Source organism: Coloeus monedula (assembly GCF_965178545.1).
Source record: "Coloeus monedula genome assembly, chromosome: 4".
Lineage (NCBI taxonomy): Eukaryota > Metazoa > Chordata > Aves > Passeriformes > Corvidae > Coloeus > Coloeus monedula.
The window spans coordinates 14,701,028-14,723,801 of NC_138784.1; the positions used below are offsets into that span (position 1 = coordinate 14,701,028).

The following is a 22,774-nucleotide window of genomic DNA, read 5'->3' on the forward strand; positions in this document are numbered from 1 at the left end:
CTGGCTGGAGAGAGAATGCTCAGGATGCCCAGCTGCCTCCTAAAGCTGACCAGGGTGGTGCTGAGCCACAAGCCCTGGGCTCTGTTTATCCTCATCGTTACGTTCGTATCCTTTGTCTACCACAAGTTGCACTGGGGCATCTGGGAGGACCCAAAGAGCAGAGGCCACCCCTACAGCTTGTCAGATGAAATCAGCTGTGCTCACTATGTGCCTTCTTCCCTCAACATTACTGCTAGGCCCTCTCCTTCCACAGGGAATGTGTTTTTTGTGGAGACGTCGGAGCAAACTACCCCAAGTTACCTGTTCTCGTGCTCTGTGGAGTCAGCAGCCAGGGCACACCCCGGGTCAAGAATCAAGGTGCTCATGAAAGGCGTGGCCAAAGGGAACACCTCCTTACCCAAGCACTGGGCTTTCTCCTTGCTGAGCTGCTTCCCCAATGTGGAAATCCGGCACCTGGACTTGACAGAGCTCTTTTCTGGAACGCCTCTGGCACAGTGGTACTTGTGGCCTCTGAGGCACTGGGAGCCTCACATTTTAGCCGTCCTGTCTGATGCCTGCAGGATTGTCCTCATGTGGAAATTTGGTGGCATCTACCTGGATACAGACTTCATTGTGCTTAAGAACTTGCAGAACCTCACCAATGCCCTTGGGATCCAGGGTGATGACGTACTGAATGGGGCCTTTCTGTCCTTTAAGCCCAAGCACGAGTTCATGGAACTTTGCATGCAGGACTTTGTGCAGAACTACAATGGCTGGGTCTGGGGACACCAGGGCCCACAGCTTCTAACTCGTGTCTTCAAGAAGTGGTGCTCCCTGAGGACTATCAAGACCATGAGCTGCAAAGGTGTGAGTGCTCTTGCCCCAGAAGCTGTGTATCCTATTCCCTGTCAGGACTGGAAGAAGCTGTTTGAGGCAGGCAGTACCTTGGAGCTTCACAAACTCCTTGAGAACAGCTATGCAGTGCACATATGGAACAAACTGAGCCACGGGACCAAGTTAGAGATCTCCTCCCAGGCTCCACTGGCTCAGCTCTATTCCCAGTTCTGCCCCGCCACCTATGCAAAGATGAAACAGGACTCTGAAGAGTGGGCAAGGCGTGCAGTGTGACCTGTGGGCCCTTGGCTGCAGGGATGCTCCCCAGACTGAAGGAAGCCGAGTGCCTTTGACCTTCCCCAGAGTTGCTTTCTAGACCCCAGCTCAGGTTTTCTGTGTGATGCCTCTGTGCTTTTGTACCATTCCTGATACCTGCCTCAGATCCTTTGTGTTTCTTTTACATTTACAGCAGAACCTGTACGTTCCTTTCACTGGAATATTGAGCCCCTTGTGGGTGTCCAGAGGGAGACATGTCCACATCAGTCAAAGGACCAAGTCCAGGACTCAGACCAGTGCCCCCAGTGACAAAAATAAGATCACAGAAGCACATGAAGGTTGGAAAAGACCTCCAAGATCATTGAGTCCAACCTTTAATTCAGTATCACCACACCCACTAGTCATTATCCCAAAGTGCCCTGTGTAATCTTTTTTTGGAGCACTTCCATGGATGGTGACTCCACCACTTCCTCTGGGAGCTTGTGGCACACAGTGCTGAAGCATGCTGACATTTTTCCTCACATCCAAGCTGAACCTACCTTGGTGCAGGGAGTGCTGCATCCAGCCCTGGGATCCAGCACAGGAAGGACAGGGAGCTGCTGGAGCCAGTCCAGAGCAGGGACACCAAGGGGAGCAGAGGGATGGAGCAGCTCTGCTGCGAGGAAAGGCTGAGGGAACTGGGATTGTTCAGCCTGGAGAAGAGAAGGCTTTGGGGTGACCTCAGTGTGGCCTTGCAGTGCCTGAAGGGAGCCCACAGGAAAGATGGAGAGAGACTCTTGGCAAGGGCCTGGAGTGACAGGACAAGGGGCAATGGCTTCACACTGACAGAGAGCAGGTTTAGATTGGATATGAGGCAGAAATTGTTCCCTGTGAGGGTGGGGAGGCCCTGGCACAGGCTGCCCGAGAAGCTGTAGCTGCCCCATTCCTGGCAGTGTCCAAGGCCAGGCTGGATGGGGCTCTGAGACACCTGGGATAGTGGAAGATGTCCCTGCCCATGGCAGGAGCGATGGAGCGAGATGATCTTTACCGTCCCTTCCAACCCAAACCGTTCTTTTCATTTCCCCTCATCCTGTCCCCTTGTTCCCTGGGAGCAGAGCCTGACACCCCCCTGGCTGCACCCTCCTGTCAGGGAGTTGTAGAGAGTGAGAGGGTCCCCCCCGAGCTTCTTTTCCTCCAGGTTAAACACCCCCAGCTCCCTGAGCCGCTCCTCATCAGACTTGTGCTCCAGCCCCTTCCCCAGCTCCGTTCCCTTCCCCAGACTCACTCCAGCCCCTCAGTGTCCATCTTGCAGTGACAAGCCCAGAACAGGACACAGCACTTGGCGTGAGGCCTCACCAGTGCCCATGACAGGGGGACAGCCACTGCCCTGCTCCTGCTGGCCACACTGTTGCTGACCCAGCCCAGGAGCCATTGGCCTTCTTGCCCACCTGGGCACACGCTGTGGACCAGCAGCCCCAGGCCCTTTCCTCTGGGGCTCCTTCCAGCCACTCTTCCCCAGCCTGGAGCTGCTGGGGGTTGTTGTGACCCAGGGGCAGGACCCAGCACTTGGTCTTGTTGAAGCTCAAAGATATGAAACAGGACTGGCCCCGACAGTGGGCCCTGGGGCACAGCACCAGTGACCCACTGCCAGCTGGATTAACTCCTCCACCACTCTCTGTGCTTGGCCATGCAGGCAGTTTTTCCTCAGCAAACAGGGAACCTGTTAAAGCCGTGGGCTGCCAGCACAATGCTCTCCAGGAGAACACTGTGGGAGACAGTGATCAAAGGCTTTACTGAAGGCCCAGGTACACGACACCCACAGCCCTTCCCCATCCATGAGGTGTTCATCGGAGGAGATTGGGTCAGCCAAGCAGGACCTGCTAGAACCCATGCTGACTGGGCCTGATGCCCCAGTGGTGCAGCACACATCGTGTGATTGCACTCAAGGTAATCTGTTCCATGCCCTTCCCTGGCACCGAGGTCAGGCTGACAGGCCTGTGGTTCTCCCAGTTGTCCTTCCAAGCCTTCTCACAGATGGGTGTCACGTTGGCCCACGTCCAGCCACCCAGGAGCTCTCCAGTTAACCAGGACTGCTGATAAGCGATGGAGAGTGGAGTTTTGTGAGCTGCTTCACCAGCTCCCTCCATAGCCTTAGGGGGAAGGATGGCATCTCCCTAGACTTGTGCATGTCCAGGCAGCACAGCAGCTCACTAACGACTTCCTCCTGCAGTGTGGGGACTTCATTCTGCTCCCTGTTTCTGTCTTCCAGCTCAGCGGGCTGGATATCCTGAGGGTGACTGGGCTTTTGGTTAAAGGCTGAGGTCAAGAAGGCATTGACTACCTCAGCCCTTTCCTCATCCCTGGAGGCAATGTTCCCACCCCAGCATGCAATAAAGGATGGAGAATCTCCTTGGTCTCCTGTTCTTATTAAGGTGTTTGGAAAAGCATTTTTTTTCTGAACTTTTATGCTGGGGGCAGATTGACTTCTAGCTGGAGTTTTACTTTTCTAGTTTTCTCTCTGGTTAACCTCATGACATCCTTGTAGTCTTGCTGAGTTGCCTGCCCCTTCTTCCAGAGCTGCTAAACTCTCTGTTCTTCCCTGAATCCCAGTGGAAGTTTGCTGTTCATCCAGGCCAGCCTTCCCTGAACCGGCTTACGGTACACTGGGAAGAGCTCCTACTCTGCCTGTACGACCTCCTTCCTGAGGAATGTCCAGCCTTCCTGGGTCCCTTGGCCCCTCAGGACTGCCTCCCAAGGGATTCTCTCAACCAGTGTCCTGAACAGACCAAAGCCTGTCCTCCAGAAGTCCAAGGTGCTGACCCGCTTCCTTCCTTCCTCCCTCCCTCCCTCCCTTCACGGAGAATTGAAACCAAATCATGTCGCGGTCACTGTGCCCAAGATGGCCTCTGGCAACCCCACCTCCCATCAGTGCTCCTCTGTTTGCAAAGTGCACATCCCATGGGACACCTCCCCTGCAGGGCTCGCCTGCCAGTTGTATCAGGAAGTTCTCTTCTGCATGCTCCAGGAACCTCCTAGAGTGTCTCCTGTCTGCTGGGTTGGATTTCTGCAGACACCTGGTAAGTAGAAGATGTCACTGAGAATGTAGGCAGTGGATGATGGGGGGTCATCCATCTACCCCTTAGGCAAGTCCTCGCCCACCACTCAGCGCTGGTGAGACACACCTGGGGTGGGTGCTGCTTCTGGGATCCCGGGATGAGTGAGCCGTGTCCGTACTGCAGGAGATCCAGCAAAGGGCCACTAAGGTGAGAAGGGGACTGGAGCACACGGTGCGTGAGGGGAGGCTGGGAGAGCTCTGCTGACTTTTCTTGGACTAGAGCAGGCTGGGGTGTCTGGTCAGGGTGTGCAAACACCTGACTGAAGGCGGGTGGGTAAAGGACACAAGCAAGACTCTCCTCTGTTCAATGCAGAGATGGGAGGAGACACAATGGGCACAAATTGAGCTGTGGGAAGCTAGAATGAAAGGAATGGAGGTGAAACACTGGATCGGGTAGCCCAGAGCGGTTCTGCAGTCTCTGTGCTGGGACAAGGATGGTCACGAGTCCATCCATGGTGCTGCTGTGCATGGAAGGATCTGGGGAGAGGAGAGGGCTGTGGGACGCTACAGAGCAATATTTCTTTCAGGCAGCTGAGGGGGAATTGCAGTAAACCCTACATTTAGTGGCTGTACTGATAAAGGTGGGATTTTATGAATGTGCCAGCGTGTCTCGTGCAAGGGAAGGTCAGCCAGCCTTGATCACAGGGGCAAGGGGGAAATGGTCATAGAATGAGGGACACCTGAACGTGGTGGCAAAGTCCTTCAGTGAGGTCCCTGGCTTATTAGGGAGTATTCCCGAATGAATGAGTAACGTATTTGGTCCAAAGAGTGTGTTTCCAAAGGAGCATTCCGTACTTAGACCTTGGGCTGGGAGCAGGCAGCTCTATGGAAGGGTCAGCTCAGTTACTGGTGCCGCCCCAGAAGCAGCGCGAGCACTGGGAATTCTTAGCAAAGGAGAAGAAAACAAAACCAGAAATTTTCCTGCCACAGTCTAAAGTGTAGTCTGTAAAATGGGGTCTGAATTTCCTCCATTTTTTTTCACTATTTCTTTATGATTATATTGGTTCTTTGCCGGACTATGTACATGCTCTTTATGAGCTACTCCCTGGCTCAATGCGTGATGTCACATCCTTCTTTATTGTCTTTTTCCACGTATTCAGCCTTTTTCTCTCATCATTTCAGAAGAAGGAAGTGCCAGACCATAGAGTTGCAGGCACTCTCACAGACCCCAACCTCTTAAAACTCTTCTCCAGCTGAGCAGTGTATTCTGACGTGTCTTGAAGTCAGGGACCGGTGAGTAGTGTTTGCAGTTTCTATGGAATTGGCGCTTGTGATTTCAGAGGAAGAGGGAGAGCCAGGCTTCCTGTGTTTGTTTTGTCAAAGAAATGCACTGGCTAATGCAGTGTCTAAAGCATTGTCTTACCTGCTCCACAAGCAGAAATGTATTTCTGACTTCATAGAGATGTGACGGTAGTAAAGTTCTGTCTTCTGCTCAAAATGCGCCAGTAACATCGAACCTTGCTTGTGGTTAGATTAGAGTGGCGCTTTCCTGCCCCTCTAGGGCACAGGAACTTCCCCCCAAGCCTCTACCGCTTTCTCTTCTTGTGCCTGCAAGGCAAACAATGATTTACAGGGTTCAACCGCTGCACTGTGCAGGGTGGGGAATGGAAAGGGTCTGTAAAAGACAGGGTGGGTTGGTTTTTGCTGCCTACAACACCGGCAGCACACGCTGGCATTTCTGTGCGGGAGGAGAAAACCTTCTGGGGATCCAGAGCTGATGCTTTGTCTGTCGGCTGCCTCTCCTCTGTCCCCCAGCCCCAGTGCCTGGTGCACAGTGGTGGCTCCATGCTCTGACATTTGGATGCCTCCCAGGGTGGCTGACAAGTCGTTAATGGCCACGGGGAAGCTCCGTATGTGACACAGGCACAGTGATCGAGGGGCAGTGACAAATGGGGCTATGTCAGCTGGGTTCTCTATCCCATTCCCTGCCTCTTTGCTTACAGCTGTTGGATTAAAGCTTTTCCTGTTTCCCAAACCTTTCTGTCCTGGAGTGTGGGGCTTTGGAGATGGAGCTCAGGGAGGCAGGAGAAATGATGGAATCCTTTAGGATGGAAGGGACCTCTGAGATGCCTGGCTCCAGCCCCAAAGCTCTCTCTGCCCAGTCCACCAGTAAGCCTAAGTGCCACACCTACACATCTGTCAAATACCTCCAGGGATGGTGGCTCCACCGCTTTCCTGGGCAGTCTCTGCCAAGGTCTGGTAAGTCTTCCAGGAGTAAAATTCTGAGTAATGTCCACTCTAACCTCCCTTGGCACAACTTGAGGCCATTTCCTCTGGTCCTTAATGCCACAACCTTCCTCTCTGCTTCTTCATATGCTCTTGCTCGTGGACCTTTGGGGCTCGGTTGTGGGTGCAGGAGGTGCTGCTTCTACTGCTCTTCACTTTAAGGAGAGGCAAGGGCAGGAGTGCTGATGCTAATGCTGAGGATGGAGCTAGACTGACTTATCTGTTTGTTGCTGCCTCATTAATAATCTCTTCCTCTCCATCCCTCCCTTTTGCCAGAAGAAGAGAGGACGTAAGGGTAGGAGGGATTGCCTGTCCACCACCAGCATCCACTGGCAGAGCTGAGCAGGTCAGAGCCAGCGTGGCCCGTGCAGGGTTGGGAAGCAGCCTTGGAACTCCCTTTACTAAGGCAGTTCTTGTCCTTCTTTGTCTGCATCTGCCTCCAGAGCTGCCTTGTATCCATTCCTTTCCCACTCTCCATCCATCCTGCCAGGCTATAATGCCATGAACAATGAGCCAGGCTCTCAGCAGTGGGGCAGGTGGTTGGTTTGGAAAGGCAGCAGCTGCCGGGTCAGCAATCTGGGAGACTGAGGCTTGTGTTTGCTTTGGGGGAAGGACATGGTGTGTATCAGGAGAAAACAACTCCCCTCACGACCAACACCTGTCCCTGGGCAGTGTCTGTTGACAGGGCTCCAGGAGTGGTCATAAAGAGCATTCCTATTTGCTCCTGCCAGGGACTTTGCGTACGTGTCCCATGTCTCGTGTTCACAGGGACCTGAAGTTCTAGAGGTGACAGATGAGGTCTCTAATGGTGTTCCCAGGGTTTGTTGTGCACTGCAGTGAAGGTGGGACACACCTGTGAAGGAAGGCTCATACTGCGCTGCCTCGCCTGTCAGGTTTTTTCTCTTCTTTCCTTCCTTTCAGATCATGATGGCTGTCTCGGGAGAGCAGGCTCTGGCTGGAGAGAGAATGCTCAGGAGCCCCAGCTGCCTCCTAAAGCTGACCAGGGTGGTGCTGAGCCACAAGCCCTGGGCCCTGTTTATGCTCATCTTTATATTCGTATCCTTTGCCTACATCAAGTTGCACTGGGGCATCTGGGAGGACCCAAAGAGCAGAGGCCACCCCTACGGCTTGTCAGATGAAATCAGCTGTGCTCACTGTGTGCCTTCTTCCCTCAACATTGCTGCTGGGCCCTCTCCTTCCACAGGGAATGTGTTTTTTGTGGAGACGTCGGAGCAAACTACCCCAAGTTACCTGTTCTCGTGCTCTGTGGAGTCAGCAGCCAGGGCACACCCCGGGTCAAGAATCAAGGTGCTCATGAAAGGCATGGCCAAAGGGAACACCTCCTTACCCAAGCACTGGGCTTTCTCCTTGCTGAGCTGCTTCCCCAATGTGGAAATCCAGCCCCTGGACTTGACAGAGCTCTTTTCTGGAACGCCTCTGGCACAGTGGTACTTGCAGCCTCAGCGCTACCAGGAGCCTCATTTTTTAGCCGTTCTGTCTGATGCCTGCAGGATTGTCCTCATGTGGAAATTTGGTGGCATCTACCTGGATACAGACTTCATTGTGCTTAAGAACTTGCAGAACCTCACCAATGCCCTTGGGATCCAGGGTGATGACGTACTGAATGGGGCTTTTCTGTCCTTTAAGCCCAAGCACGAGTTCATGGAACTTTGCATGCAGGACTTTGTGCAGAACTACAATGGCTGGGTCTGGGGACACCAGGGCCCAGAGCTCCTAACTCGTGTCTTCAAGAAGTGGTGCTCCCTGAGGACTATCAAGACCATGAGCTGCAAAGGTGTGAGTGCTCTTGCCCCAGAAGCTGTGTATCCTATTCCCTGGCAGGACTGGAAGAAGCTGTTTGAGGCAGGCAGTGCCTTGGAGCTTCACAAACTCCTTGAGAACAGCTATGCAGTGCACATATGGAACAAACTGAGCCACGGGACCAAGTTAGAGATCCCCTCCCAGGCTCTGCTGGCTCAGCTCTATTCCCAGTTCTGCCCCGCCACCTATGCAAAGATGAAACAGGACTCTGAAGAGTGGGCAAGGCGTGCAGTGTGACCTGTGGGCCCTTGGCTGCAGGGATGCTCCCCAGACTGAAGGAAGCCGAGTGCCTTTGACCTTCCCCAGAGTTGCTTTCTAGACCCCAGCTCAGGTTTTCTGTGTGACACCTCTGTGCTTTTGTACCATTCCTGATACCTGCCTCAGATCCTTTGTGTTTCAATGTACAGAAGAATGTGTGTTCAGCCTCTCTTGCTGTCCTTCAGGGCCAGAGAAACATTTGACTCATCCATCAGTGTCTCTCGGTTGTTCCTCTCCTAGTGCTCTCCAGTGGCTCCTCCTGTGTATCCCGGTCTGAGCAGCACATTGTGATCTTTCAACAGCTGTAGGAACCCCTGTCTTGCTCTCTATAGTATTTGAAAATTTCACAGAATATTCTGAGTTGGAAGACACCCATAATGATCATTGAATCCAACCCCTGTCCCTGCCAGGGGACGGGACACCCCAACAATCGTGCCCTGTGCATGAGAGCATTGTCCTTGGGGCTGTGTCCATTCCTGGGGGAGCCTGTTCAGTGCCCCACCACCCTCTGGGGGAAGAACCTTTTCCTGATATCCAACCTAACCCTCCCTGACACAGCTCCAGCCGTTCCCTCAGGTCCTGTCCCTGGTCACACAGAGCAGAGATCAGTGCCTGCCCCTCCTCTTCCCCAGGTGAGGAAGCTGCAGAACTGCTGTGAGCTCTGACCTCAGTCTCCTCTTCTCCAGCTGAACAGACCAAGTGCCCTCAGCTGCTCCTCATGTGGCTTCCCCTCCAGGCCCTTCACCATCTTCATATCCCTTCTTTGGACATTCTATAACAGCTTTAGATCTTTCTTGTATTGTGGCACCCAAAACCACACACAATATTCAAGGTGAGGCTGCCCCAGAGCAGAGCAGGACAACCCCTCCCTAGCCCTGCTGGCGATGCTGGGCCTGGTGCCCCCAGGACAGGGATGTCCCTCCTGGCTCCAGGCCACTGGTGACTCATGTCCAACTGGCCATTGACCAGGACCCTTTCCACAGCACTGCTCTGCAGCCCCTCATTCCCCAGTCTGTCTGTGCATCCAGGGCTGTCCCATCCCAGGTGCAGAACCCAGCCCTTGTCTTTGTTAAACTTCACACAGTTGGTGATTGCCCAGGTCTGTCATTTTTCCAAGGCTCTCTGCAGGGCCTTTCTGCCCTCCAGGGAGTCAACAGCTCCTCCCAGTTTTGTATCATCTGCAAGCTTACTTAGTATCCCTTCCAGTCCTGCATTCAAGCTGTTTATGAGGATTTTTAAGAGAACTGGGCCTAAGATAGTGCCCTGTGGAACCCCACAGGTGACAGGCCGCCAGTCTGATGTCACCCCAGTTACTGTCACTTTTTGTGCTTGACCTGTGAGCAAGTTGCTCACCCATCACACGATGTGTTTATCCAGCTGTGGGCTGCACACTGAGATAGATGATATCCAAAGCTTTACTGAAATCCAAAAAGATTACATCTACTGACATTTCTTGATCAGATGGGCGGGTTACCTTAGCATGAAAAGAAATTAGTTTTGATAAGCACGACTTTCCTCTCATAAAGCTGTGCTGGCTGTGACCAATGACTGTGTTGTCCTTCAGGTGTTTTTCAATACTTCCCAGAATAATCATCATCATCTTCATAATTTTACCAGGCACTGGAGTGAGACTGATAGGCCTGTAGCTTCCAGGGTTATCCTTCTTGCCCTCTTTGAAAACTGGGACCTCTCCAAATTCCCAAGACTGTTCAAAAATCATCAAGAGATGCCTCGTGATGACATCAGCCAGCTCTTTATGTATTCTCAGATTAATCCCCTCACACCCCAAAGACTTATAGGGATCTATCTGGAGCAGCAGATCCCTCACACCTTCAGGGTTAACTCAGAGTTTATCATTCTCACAGTCACAGTCCTCTAGCTCAGAGTGCTGGGACCTCCTTAATCCATCATCAGTGTTGAAGATAGAGGCAAAGAAAGCATTAAACATCTCTACCTTGTCCATGGCCCTGGTTGTGAGGTGACCATCCTCATCCTGTAATGGGCTGATGTCATTTCAGCACTGCCTTTTGCCATTAATGTATTTTAAAAACCCTCTTTTTATTGTCCCCCACATTTCTGGTGGCTTCAATTGCAATGGAACTTTGGCCACATGAATTCTCCCCTTACAGTGGTGAGCAGCATCTCCGTATTACTTCCACATCACCTGACCTTGCTTCCAGTGGGCATACACCTTCCTTTTTCACCTTATCTCCAAAAGAAGATTCCTGTTCAGCCAAGGTAGCCTTCCACCTCATCTGCTTGACGTATGATTTTTAGGAATTGCCAACTCCTGTGCTCTCAGGAGATGGTGCTTAAAAAGTGATCAGCACTGATCAACCCCAGGACCTTCAAAAGCATTTTCCCAGGGGACTTTATTTACTGGTTCCCTGAACAGCCTGAAGTCTGCTCTTCCCATGTCCAGGGTTGAAGTTTTGCTGGCGCTTTTCCCTCTGTCACCAGAGATTTTAAACTCAGTGGCTTCATGGTCACTGTGGCCAAGACAGCCACCAATCTCCACTAAGAGGATCACAAGATCCTCTCTGTTGACTAGCAACAAATCAAGGAGGGCATCTTTCAGAGTCAGCTCTCTTAGTACCTGTACCATGAAGTTGTCATCCAGGTGTTTCAGGAATACAGAGGGAGTATATGAAAATTGTGTTAAGAAGCAGAATACGTTTTAAGGCCTGCTGTGGATCTGATGACCATCTCCCCATCTGAATATGTTCCCTGTGTGTCTAGGTCATTTGTATGGTAATAATGCATTTGAAATTAACCTCTTATGAAATGAGGAGAGGAGACTAAAACATCCTGGGGTTCTGCCTGTGCCAAATCAAAGCTTCTGTCTGGAAGGTAAAGTGTAAGCAATGTGTGGTTATTGCTCTTTTAGATATGCAGTGACTAACAAATAAGAGAAATATGTATATCAGTTTTAATACAACCTTTTCCTAAATGTCATTATTTGCGGAAAAGTACAGTGCTACCATGCACGAGGGAAGACTGATGTAAGTTAGATATAAATTTAATGTGAGCAGGAGTATGTTTCATGGTTTCTCAGACAGTGTCACAGAACACTACTGATTAAACACTCTATTGCAGACCAAAAGAGACAGAGTCATCAATTTTTACTTGAAATGAGTTGTATAAAACAACATATTAACTTTGCTGTCTGGCCCTGTCCACCCCCCATTCATTCCTCCTCTCTCCACCACTCCTCCTTTCCCCTGATTTAAAAAGAAATGGTTCCTGCTCACTCTACTAGTCTTCACTAGTGGTGCTGAGCAGTACTGGGTATGCTGTTCCAATGTGGTTACCATGGCGCCAGACAACCATCTGTAGCTCATACTCATCTATCTTCACTGTTTCACGTGTGACTCTTTCTTCAGACAGCAGGAAAATGACTGTGTAAAGGGCAAATTCAAACTCTGGGCTGACACCAATAAAGGTGCTTCCAATTGGCTTGACTGAGCCCTTCCAGCTGAACTGGATGCTCAAAACTTGGTCATCTTTGTCAGGCTGAAAGCATAAATGAAACAACAGAATAATCTCCAACACAGCTGTGACTGGACAGATAGAAATTCTGATTCCAGATTTTTGAGAGCTTTGTAAGATTCAGTCATCCTTTGTGTGCCTGGGTGCTATAGCTGGAGCACAGTCTTTTCCCTGACCCCTGGAGCATACATGACCATTTATCCCAACTAAGCCTCAGCAGTGTTGCAATTCTGTAAACACCAGCACATCTTTTTAAAATAGTTTTTGCAAAAAAAAAGAAGCTGGAAAGCATGTTAGTAGTCATTCTGCTTATATACAGTTATATACTGTATATACTTATTACTGTTCAAAACTCTGAGGCTATGATTGCATCATTACACCTGTTCCATTACAACTTCTATCTCTGGATCCATTTGTCTTGCAAAGGCCCCCAGCAGCTTGTTCTTACCCTAGTTTTGTTCTTCCGAGCCACGTATCCCTTGTAATCAATCTGGTTGTGCTTTTCCTGAAGGTAAAATTGCACCCAGTTGTGCAAACCTAAGATCTCTTTACCACGCCTTGTTTCTCCAACAAAAACATGTTCAAAACCACAAGAATCAGGTCTATAATGAAAAAGAAAAAAACAAAATACATAGGTCTTTAATATGTTTCATAGAGCCATAGAATGGTTTGGGTTGGAAGGGATGTTAAAGCTCATCTCGTTCCAACCTCCTGCCAAAGCAGGGACACTTTCCACTATCCCAGGTGTCTCAGAGCCCCATCCAACCTGGCCTTGGACACTGCCAGGGATGGGGCAGCCACAGCTTCTCTGGGCAACATACAACAGGGCCTCAGCACCCTCACGGGGAACAATTTCTTCCTCATATCCAATCTAAACCTGCTCTCTGTCAGTGTGAAGCATTCTTCCAGTTCTATGTGTAACATGGCACTTGGGCTTACATTTACCTAAATCAGAATAGCACAGAGATTTTCAGTGCCCATACCCATCAAACATACCTGTCTCCCTCTTTCCTGGCATAGAGCTGGAACCAGATGTCATAAAGCTGATGCTTGAAATCAGCAAGGTTTGGCTTTGCTAGATTTTTTTTCAGCAGATAGTCATGAGCTAGCTGAAGGATAGAAAACCAAGATACATACACAGTTTAGTTTTTAATTCAGTGTTTTCAGCGACAAAAAAGATCTGTGTTACTCACTCTCATGACCTCTGTCGCTAAGATCGCATCAAGGAAACAATTGTTTTCAGCTATTTCTTCTGGAGTCACTACTTCTGCTACACCAGTTGATGTCTCATAGTTGTCCAATAAGGAAATAAAGGCTGCAGAAAAAAGAGAAACTTTCAGTCTGCTCATATGCCTGATCCAGGCATTAGAGTGCCATCATAAAAAGTCACCATAGAATATGCCTTGACAGCCCTTAGAGAAAGTCATTCCTTTATATGTCAGATTCCACTCCCAGGTACACTGTTAGGTGTAGGCCTCAAGGTGACTCAAGGCCAGATCACTGCTGTACTTTTTAAAGATCTTTTTAAAAATAAAGAGCTAGTGAGCTTTCTTGTGGAGCTGAGTGATGAAGTAATAATTACCTTCTACCAAAACAAATCATATCTGACCACCACAATTACAGACACAGGCTTAGGACTTTGAGCTATGCTGGCACAAGGTTTTGTGGGCATTATTTCAGCAGAGAAATAATAGAGCATAAACCTATACGAGATGTCTTGAGCTTGAGAAAAATTAGGGAAGGAAACATACATTCATAGACTTGGCTGAAGTATAGCCCCAACAGAAATGCAAGAACTAGCTATGGGTCTAGTACTATCTAGAAGGGCTTAGAAGCTGTGAGTAAAGGAGTAAAGATTAATTTGGTGTCTTTTTCAATACACAGAATCATAGAAGGGTTTGGGTTGGAAGAGACTTTAAAGATCATCCAGTTCAAACTCCCTGCCATGGGCAGGGACACCTTCTACTATCCCAGGTGTCTCAGAGCCCTATCCAGCCTGGCCTTGGACATTGCCAGGGATGGGGCAGCCACAGCTTCTCTGGACAAACTGTTCATTACTGTGTCTCAACCGCCCTCACAGGAAAGAATTTCTTTTGAAATTCTAATCTTAACCTACTCTCTGTCAGTTTGAAGCCATTCCCCCTTGCCCTGTCACCCTTGTAAAGAGTCTCTCTCCATCTTTCCTGTGGGCTCCCTTCAGGCACTGCAAGGCCACACTGAGGTCACCCCAAAGCCTTCCCTTCTCCAGGCTGAACAATCCCAGTTCCCTCAGCCTTTCCTCCCAGCAGAGCTGCTCCATCCCTCTGCTCCCCTTGGTGTCCCTGCTCTGGACTGGCTCCAGCAGCTCCCTGTCCTTCCTGTGCTGGATCCCAGGGCTGGATGCAGCCCTGCAGGGGGATCTCAGCAGAGCGGGGCAGAGGGGCAGAATCCCCCCTCCCCTGCTGCCCACGCTGGGGGCTCAGCCCAGCTCAGGGGGTTCTGTTCCAGCGCACACAGCCAGGGCAGGGCCAGCTCTCACCCACAGCACCCCTGAGTCCTTCTGCCAGGGCTGCTCCATCTGCTCATCCCCAGGCTGGATTGATCCCAGGGGTTGTCCTGACCCTAGTGCAACACCAGCACTTGGTCTTGTTAAACCCTGTGAGATTCCCATGGGCCACTTCTTGAGCTTGTGGTGTCTCATCCCTTTTACTTTGTAGTGGAAGAGCCAGAGAATTCAGATTTTGCCTAAGGAACAAAAGGATGTTCCTCCTCAGGCTCAGGTACAGGTACCCTCCATGCAACTGTTACGAAAACTCCCTTCAAATGACCTACAGCCTGATGATCCTCACCACCATCCGAAGAATATACAGTGTTATATTTTAGGCAAACACATCAAAACCAGCACAGATTTTTTATATCACATCCACCATTAACAAAAGAACAGGTCTCACTTGCAAAAGTTTTTATGCTCTTCAGGCGTTCTTCATTTACATTGTGAAAGAGATGTCTGGCTGCGTTGTCCTGGACGGCACTGTCACCTTGCTGTGCTGGGCCTGCTTTTCCCTAGGAAGACACCAGAGGAAAACAATGTAAGGAGTAAGATGTCCTTAGAGAAGATAGTGCCTGCCTTTGTAATAATCAAACCAAACCCCATAATGCTATCAGGATTCTTTGCTAGGAATTGTCTTCCTATGAAACAAGAGAAGACATTACAGAAGTGCCAGCATAAAGAAAAAAGACAATCTCTGGCACTGTAAGAGCCTGAAATTTCTCTGTTGACACAGCTGATTGTGATGGCCCATGTGATAGTTCTGTTCTGCTCAGTAACCAGCTGTGCTATTATACATCACAAATGGTAAACAGAAGTGATGTAGAGCAAGGGCTTCCTCCCATCACAAATAAATTAAAAGGAGATTTGGGTACCTTCTGTCTCTGCAGTTGTAAGGAGGCTTTCCTGATAATTTTCAAATTTCTATTTCATAAATGGTATTCTCAAGGAAAGAAGACAGAAGATGAATAGCAGCTTGTTAACGCAGGCAAGGGGTACCTAGATCCTTGTTCTGACAAATGGAGAAACCATATGGGAGAAGTTTTTCCCAAATGCATTTTGGCTTGAGGTAGGTACCACTATTTTGAGTTTATCAGCAACAGAAAATTTTCTGTTATAATATGAAGCAAAACTGGAATAAAGTGTTTGAGTAACATCAGAATAAAGTGAGTTCTTGTGTGAGGACAAAACTGGATTGTGAATATTCTGGCCTGTTGCAATTTGTGGTCAAAACACATGGTCATGTTTGCACTGCACTGAGCTAGCAAGGAGTGAATGGCTGCTCATCAAATCTCTCACTCCTCCCTCACAGTTCCCTGGGACTGGAAGCAAGTCCTGAAGTCTTCTTCACCCACCCCTCTGTGCTACTCCCCGCTCTCCCAGAGAAACCCAGGAATTTCTCAAATTCCTCCCTTATTCCCCTAAGAATGACTTGCGACCTTTCTCCCTTTCTCCCTTTCTCCCTTTCTCTCTTTCTCCCTTTCTCCCTTGCTGCAAGTCACCCAGACCACACACACAAGTTGTCATTCACACACTGAAACACCCAGGGTGGAACAGGACATCTCTGGTGCTGCTTAAAGTGTGGTTAACACTGAATTCAGACTGTTTCTCAGGGTGTCATCTTGTTGGTTCTTGAAAGCCTCCAGATATGGGGATTTCACAGCTTCTCTAGGCATCGTGTTCCTTTGTTGTTGTTGAATTTCATGATGTTCCTTCCTTAGCCTGTTCCTCCAGCCTCCTGTGTCCAGTGGAAGAGAAGCCATACACCTGAGCATATCGACTTCCTCACCACAGTTTGCTGTCATCTGTAAAACTGGAAGGGTTGCATGCTGGTTCCTCCTCCAGCTCACAGATAGAGATATGAAATATTACAGGGCCCAAGACAAACACCTGAGAGACTCCACTTGTAACCAAGGTCCAGGTAAGTGTGAAACATTTGTGATCTCTGCACCGTTCCCTCTCCTAAGGGATGCTTTCCTCACTGGACACGACAAAGGACAGGCAACTCTTTTAGCAAAAGGCACTTTTGCTGCAGCACCACACCACCCTTAATCCTGACTTAGCAACTGGTTACCTGCACATCAATTGTGTAGTCTTCCCCAGGCCTAAGGCGGTGAACATCTACATCCCACATCTCATTGAAAAGCTTAGAAAGTTCATGATTTAAGGCCTTCCTGTCAAGAAATACAGAGGAATATATGTGTTAAAAAAGGGCACATGCTGTTATTTCTGCAAGTCACTTCTAGAGTCTTCTAATGCCACTCCATGTTCGGGATATCAGCTTGTCACTAAGTTTCTCTTTCTCCCCACACCTTCCTGTCACTGCTGCTGGAAAAACCACAATGCTTATGGTCCACATTCCTTTTCAAAGAATGCAGGCAACCTGTAAGGAAACCTGAGCCTTCGCTAAGGTTATGTCAGAATCTATTTCAACAAAGTTTTGTTGTTAAGTCTTCCTGCGGTTTTCCATGCACCGAAACAAAAAGGAAGATGGTACTTTTCCATTCTTGAGGATTCTGTGCACAAATCAGAGGCAAGCAAGAGATTGTTACTAGCATGCTGCAACGCTGCCAACTGAACAGGAAGCACAGAATTCTCTCTATGATGCTTTTCTAGCAGCAATCATATAAACTCTTCCTACCCTTTTTCCTTCAAGCAAGATTCCACACAGAATGTTTTCCTTTGCCATGTGATTATCCCAGCATAAAGGTAGTGGTGACAAAGGGTGAGTAAGGCTCTAAATGCCAGGTCTGCATACAATAAAAATCCCTCATGCACTGATCTCTGATGCACATACAGACCTACCCAAGCTTCTCCTTCCCTTATTTTTAATGGAGTCTTTTCCTGCATAATAGTGTACAGTTTTCAGAAGTCTGTCCATTTGTCTATCAACAAGATTTAAGAAGGGTTGTGTCTTGGTTTTGCATGGCCTGGTTTTTGGTAGCGGGGGGGTCCACGGAGGTGGCTTACCTGAGAAGATGCTAGAAGCTTCCACCATGTCCAGCAGAGCCAATCACTGATGGCTCTGAAGATGGACATGCTGCTGGCCAAGGCTGGGCCAATTAGGGAGGTTGGTAATGCCTCTGTGATAACATATTTAAGAAGAAAATCAACACAAACTGGGCACAGTTTTTCCTAGCCAGAGAAGAGGAGGAGGTGAGAACACGTGAGGAAAACAACTGGGGACACCAAGGTCAGTGCAGAAGGAGGGGCAGGAGGTGCTCCAGGTGCCAGAGCCAAGGTGCCTCTGCAGGCCGTGGTGAAGACCATGGTGAAGCAGCTGTGCCCCTGCAGCCTGTGGGTCCACAGGGGATGCAGAGATCCACCCGCAGCCCATAGGGAAGGTGCCCATGCCAGGGTGGGTGGATGCCTGGAGGAGGCTGTGATCCAGTGGGACACCCGGTGGAGAGAGAGGGCCCCGTTTCCAGGCTGGAGCATCCTGTCCTTGGAGGACTGCACCCCGTGGAAGAGTGACCCACGCTGCAGCAGTTTTGGGAGGACTGTGTGCCTGTGGGAGGAATTCATGTTGCAGCAGTTTGGGGAGAACTGCTGCTCGTGAGATTTGGAGCCACACTGGAGAAGTTCACGGAGAACTGTCTCCTGTGGGAGGGACCCCACAGTCTTGTGCACAGGGGAAGACTGCTCTCCCTGCACAGCAGAAGATTATCTCGGGTGACAAACTGACCAAAACCCCCATGCCCTGTCTCCCTGCGCTGTCAGTGGGAAGGAGGGAGGGGTTGGGGGGAAAAAGATGTTTTTAAGGGCTTATTTTACTTCTCGTTATCCTCCTCTGATATTTTTAGTAATAAATTTACTTTGTACTTCTAAGTTGAGCCTGTTTTGCCCTTGGAGTGTTTTCTCATGGTCCTCATCTCAAATGAACCCTTCATTAATTTGTTTCTCTCCTCTGCCCAGCTGTGGCAGGGGAGAGTGAGGGAGTGGCTTTTGTCGGTGCCTGGCATTTGGCCAGTGTCAAACCACAACGGGTTGTTATTGTGATGAAGCACTCAGAGATAGCTCCAGTTCAAGTACATTATGTCCACACTAAGAGGAGATAAAGAAGATGGAGGGGAGAAAAAAAGAAGTGGATTAATCTTTAAATGACTGACAGTGGAATCAATCAGTTACAAACCAGCACATGAATCAAAGCCCAGAGAAGAACCACTTGATAATTTTGAATTCTTCTCCAAAAGAAATGTTTTCCAGAGAAGAAGAAAAGTACAGAAGTCTGTCAAGAATTGGCATTTCTTTAAAATAGCTCTTGGGGCAACTTGCCATGATTTTACCAACTGGTTCTCCCAGACTGAACCAAGGCACCTTCAAGCCCAGCTCTGAACCTCTGATTAGTGTTACATCTTCTCCTTCTGTTCTGGCCAGGACGGAGATAACTCACTGCATCCTCTTGCCAGTGGCAAATTCCATGCTCTCTAGCAGAAAGAGCAAACAAAGATTGTGGCAAAGGCACAAAGGCAGGGCAGATAACCGTAACTACTGCAGCTGCCACGCCTCAGTCCACCTGTAACCACGGATCTGAGCTGCTGTGTTCCTCAGCTACGCTGGAGGCACTGACAGTGCATTTTCCCTCGGGTTCTCTGGTACTTTGGGATAGTTGTGGATTGGAAATCTACATGATCACTTGAACTTTTAACTGGGCTTGAACAGGTGTCAATACCTGAAAAAAGGAAAAAGGCTAAAATTTCTAGCGTATAGGAGCCAAAGGATATGTTCATTGTCAAGGTTAAACAGGAATATGAAGGAAGATTTGTGCTTGGAACAGGTACTTGCATGGATCTCGCAGTGGAGAAGAAGGAGGCTGTCACAGAGGAGCTTCATTCAGCCCCTGCCCAAACTCCAGGCTCTGCTTGTACAGTAAGTGGTGCTTGTGGCATCACATTATCAACACTGGCTGGGCTGCCCAAACAAGGCCCCTGCTCAATGTCCCAGGGAGCGGCCTCAGAAGCCACCAGCAGCAGCAGTTTTATTTATTTCCAGCCATACTTCCATATTCTTCCCAGAGTCTTAAGAAGAGCAAGCCCTTCTCAAAAGAGCTTACAAACCACCACCAAACAGAAAACTGCTCACCTCAGCAGCTCAGCTGAAGGCCCAAGGACAGGACTGGTGAGTTCACAGAACAGTACCAGAGATGTTTTTCAAACTTCAAGCCTTTACCTTGGACTGCTCTAATTTTATTGGATCACTTTTGTCCTGGATTCTGGACCTTCCTGCTGTCTCCTCCTCTGCATCAGCTTATCCCATCCATTTGAGAACCATCATATTATGTTTAATAGAGTTTTTACTTTGGAAGGAACTCCTGGTGGTGGAGAGGAGTCTGCTGCCTGCTGAACATCCAAGGTATGTGGAACATTAGGGAGGGTGTCAGCTGGGTTTTATTATAATATTTTGTTCCACAGATACAGTATTTTATATACGTATATTTTCGTGTGTGTGTATTTTGGTGAAAGTCACCTATCTAGGAGAGATCTGTCATCCCTTTAATACCCACTGCTTGTTCTCAGTCTGCTATTGGCAGATTTGTCCTGTGTTTATAAAGCACTGTAGGGCTCTGTTTGACCTTTCCTCCTTTAGAAATATTATGGAATATCACATGAGCTCAAGGTGTCTACTCAGGAGAGGGTTACAGCAAGCATATACCTAGAGATTTCAATCCCCGTTTTTGTTTAATAAATATTCTTTTACTAAATGTATTCCTGCATTCAGGAAACTTGTCCCAAAACTGAAATCACTACATTTTACAAAATAAAAGCCTTTACTCTCCTTTATCTCTGTTAGGTGCTACCACAATGTCATAATGAAGCTTTCCTCTCCTTTTTGTTGTCCCTTTAGTTTCCAAACAGAGACAGCACCTGTTTATGCTGTAAATGAAGATTTAAAAAAATATACCCTTGCCAAAGCAAAAAAACTTGTCTAGCAACCTATACAGTCATCTTGTAAAAACTCTTTCTGGATGGTATTTCTTTAAAAAGGGCCATAAACTTAGCTTACACATACAAGGTGAGACAACTTCAATGAGAAGATGCCCAACACCTTCATGCAAATCCATGACACACCAGCAAGTAGGTAAGGTTTTCCTGGAAAAGGGTATTGCATATTTACTCCCTGGTTTTCAACACAATGGCATGGCTGGCTCAAACACAGAGATGTTTATCATCAATTCTCAATCCCCTCCCTATGGTGAAAGTTCTGAGTTGTTAAATTTATGCTTTCACATAGAATTAATTATTTCTGTGCAAGAAGTCTGGCCAATTGGATTTTGTCCAGTTGGAGCCTTGTTTGGATGTGCTTATGTGAGCAAAGCACCACCCCAGTAACCACACTCAGTCTGCACTTTTAAGAGCTGAGAAAACTTGGGAGAGGCTCTTTGCAAGAGTAACTGATGCACCAGCAGTGTGGTTAGAGCAAAAGAATCTAACATCTTCATTTTATTCTTCATTCTACCCAAAACAATGCTCCAAGAAGAAGACTTTATTGCAATAAATCAGAAATGACTCAAGACATGAAGAGAATTAAAGGTCAGTGGCAAATAATGTGTGCAAGTCAACAGTGTCAGAGCAAGAAAAACATGTATTGCAAATGGGTCACATGAAGCCCTGCAAAGGTTTGATTGAACACCTTCTCCAAAGCAAATTTACCTTCCAAGATCCTTTCAACAACATGCAATTTTATAGAGCCTTTAATCTTTACATAGAGAAGAAAAGGATTTGGAATACCTAATGAGCAGCTGTTTAGAAGAAGTTTCCAATCATTTAAAAAACTTGGTTCAAATGTTGTGAAATATATGCAACAGCTTTTATGGCTAACTGAAGATAGAAACAATTCTTTAGATTTTCATCTTACGCCAGTATCTATGTCTTCTATTTGAGTCCAGTGATTTTTTTATTTTTTCATTTAAAGCTGGTATTTGAAATACTGAAGGATAAATATGGCAGGTTTTGTACGTGGAAAGGGCAATGTCAAGGGGCAAACATAAGAGTGGAACAATCTGTCAAGGTCCTGGGCAGGCAGCTGATGTTTGAAGAACTGATTCTAAGTTACCAGCTATGTTTAAGCACAGTCTGATTTTAGCATCGCCTTTATTTTAAGCTAATGGTTCAGTAGCCTCAGCGATGTTTTACACTGCAGTGAGTCAGTAAAGCAGAACAGAAGGAGGACCAGGGTTCTTGCTGTGTGCCATGTCATGTAATATTCACCCTTTTACAGACAAATCTATCCCATCCCCACTACCCTTCCTGTTAGAGGAGAATTAGTATGATTGTCTCTTACCCACTTGCCATGCCAGGAAGAAGTTTTTCTCTTGGCAAATACTCTGAGCAGGGAGAAGGCAGCCAGAAGCTCAGCAATCCTCCCGTAGTCCAAGGCACAGAGCTGTGCTCCTCTTACACCCTCTTGCCCGCTGAGGACTGTCACTCAGCCTGACAGGAAGGCACGGGAGAAGCAGGAGGTGCCAATTCCCACAAGAGTCTAACGACAACACCACAACTCACGCCTCTCTCAGCGCAGGAACACTCACACCAGGAAGTCAGCTGGTGCCTCACCTTATCTTGCATCTTGGATTATTTGCCATACAGATTTTACATCTCTGGATGATGTTTGAGCCCAGAAAAAAGCACTGCAAGCCTGAAAGCCTTGTGATAGATGGGACATTCTAGTGTTATTCTGTATCTAGTGATTATTTGACATTAGAAGGGAAGATGATAATTAAACTGAGATCAAAAAAAATCAAAGGCGGGGAAGAAAAAACCACCAACAAATGCTTCTTTATTTACAGCTGAAACTGCTAAATGGGATCTTGTGAATATTAGGAGGTGTTATAGCAAGGAAACGTTTTTGAAAGGCAGAACTTTGCATGTGCCACTGGAAGCAAGTGGTGGCAGGTGCTGGTAGGTGCAGGTACCCACTCCAGTGCCTGTCCTGGCAAGCTTGCATTCATTATGTGGCTAAATCAACCTTCAGATGGTTTAAAGTTTATTGGGTTTTGGTTGGTACTTGTAGCATTTTCTTCTTCATAATAATTAATTTCTGAAAAGCATAGCCTTAGGTCTAAACTATATATATAGGAAGAGAGAGAGAGAGAGAGAAGCCAGAATGGCTTGATGCTAGCTACCAGTCATACAAATGGTTCTGCACCGCTGGTCCATGTACCCCTTCAAAGAATTAATTTAGAGCCAAATAAAACCCCTGGTAATGAAGACACCTGACACACAGAATTGCATAGGGAAAAAGACATGCAGCCCACTTAAAACTCTTAAAAG

At 48.1% G+C, this 22,774-nt stretch overlaps 3 protein-coding genes across 3 annotated transcripts; 2 read left to right on the forward strand and 1 right to left on the reverse strand.

The window, feature by feature from the left end:
* On the forward strand, positions 1–1,107 carry LOC309572531 (lactosylceramide 4-alpha-galactosyltransferase-like; the record flags this gene model as incomplete). The annotated part of the gene is made up of 1 exon (XM_082280874.1): positions 1–1,107. The coding sequence occupies exon 1, from the start codon at positions 16–18 to the stop codon at positions 1,105–1,107; it is 1,092 nt and encodes a 363-aa protein (XP_082137000.1). The 5' UTR covers positions 1–15.
* Positions 1,108–7,333: 6,226 nt separating this feature from the next.
* On the forward strand, positions 7,334–8,467 carry LOC309572530 (lactosylceramide 4-alpha-galactosyltransferase-like; the record flags this gene model as incomplete). The annotated part of the gene is made up of 1 exon (XM_082280873.1): positions 7,334–8,467. One exon carries the CDS (start codon positions 7,334–7,336, stop codon positions 8,465–8,467), a length of 1,134 nt encoding a protein of 377 aa, XP_082136999.1.
* A 3,228-nt stretch (positions 8,468–11,695) lies between these two features.
* On the reverse strand, positions 11,696–21,881 carry LOC309572556 (poly(U)-specific endoribonuclease-A-like). Its single transcript, XM_082280902.1, has 7 exons — positions 21,786–21,881; positions 16,579–16,678; positions 14,908–15,019; positions 13,171–13,292; positions 12,974–13,086; positions 12,426–12,579; positions 11,696–12,001 (listed from the first exon to the last, which is right to left on the reverse strand). The coding sequence occupies exons 1-7, from the start codon at positions 21,794–21,796 to the stop codon at positions 11,744–11,746; spliced, it is 870 nt and encodes a 289-aa protein (XP_082137028.1). The 5' UTR covers positions 21,797–21,881; the 3' UTR covers positions 11,696–11,743.
* Between the last annotated feature and the right edge of the window lie 893 nt (positions 21,882–22,774).

Coding starts and splice junctions, on each gene's coding strand:
- LOC309572556 (XM_082280902.1), bottom strand. Junction 15,020..16,578: donor ACTACACAATTGATGTGCAG/GTAACCAGTTGC, acceptor GTGTCTTCCTAG/GGAAAAGCAGGCCCAGCACA. Junction 12,002..12,425: donor CTCGGAAGAACAAAACTAGG/GTAAGAACAAGC, acceptor TTATGCTTTCAG/CCTGACAAAGATGACCAAGT.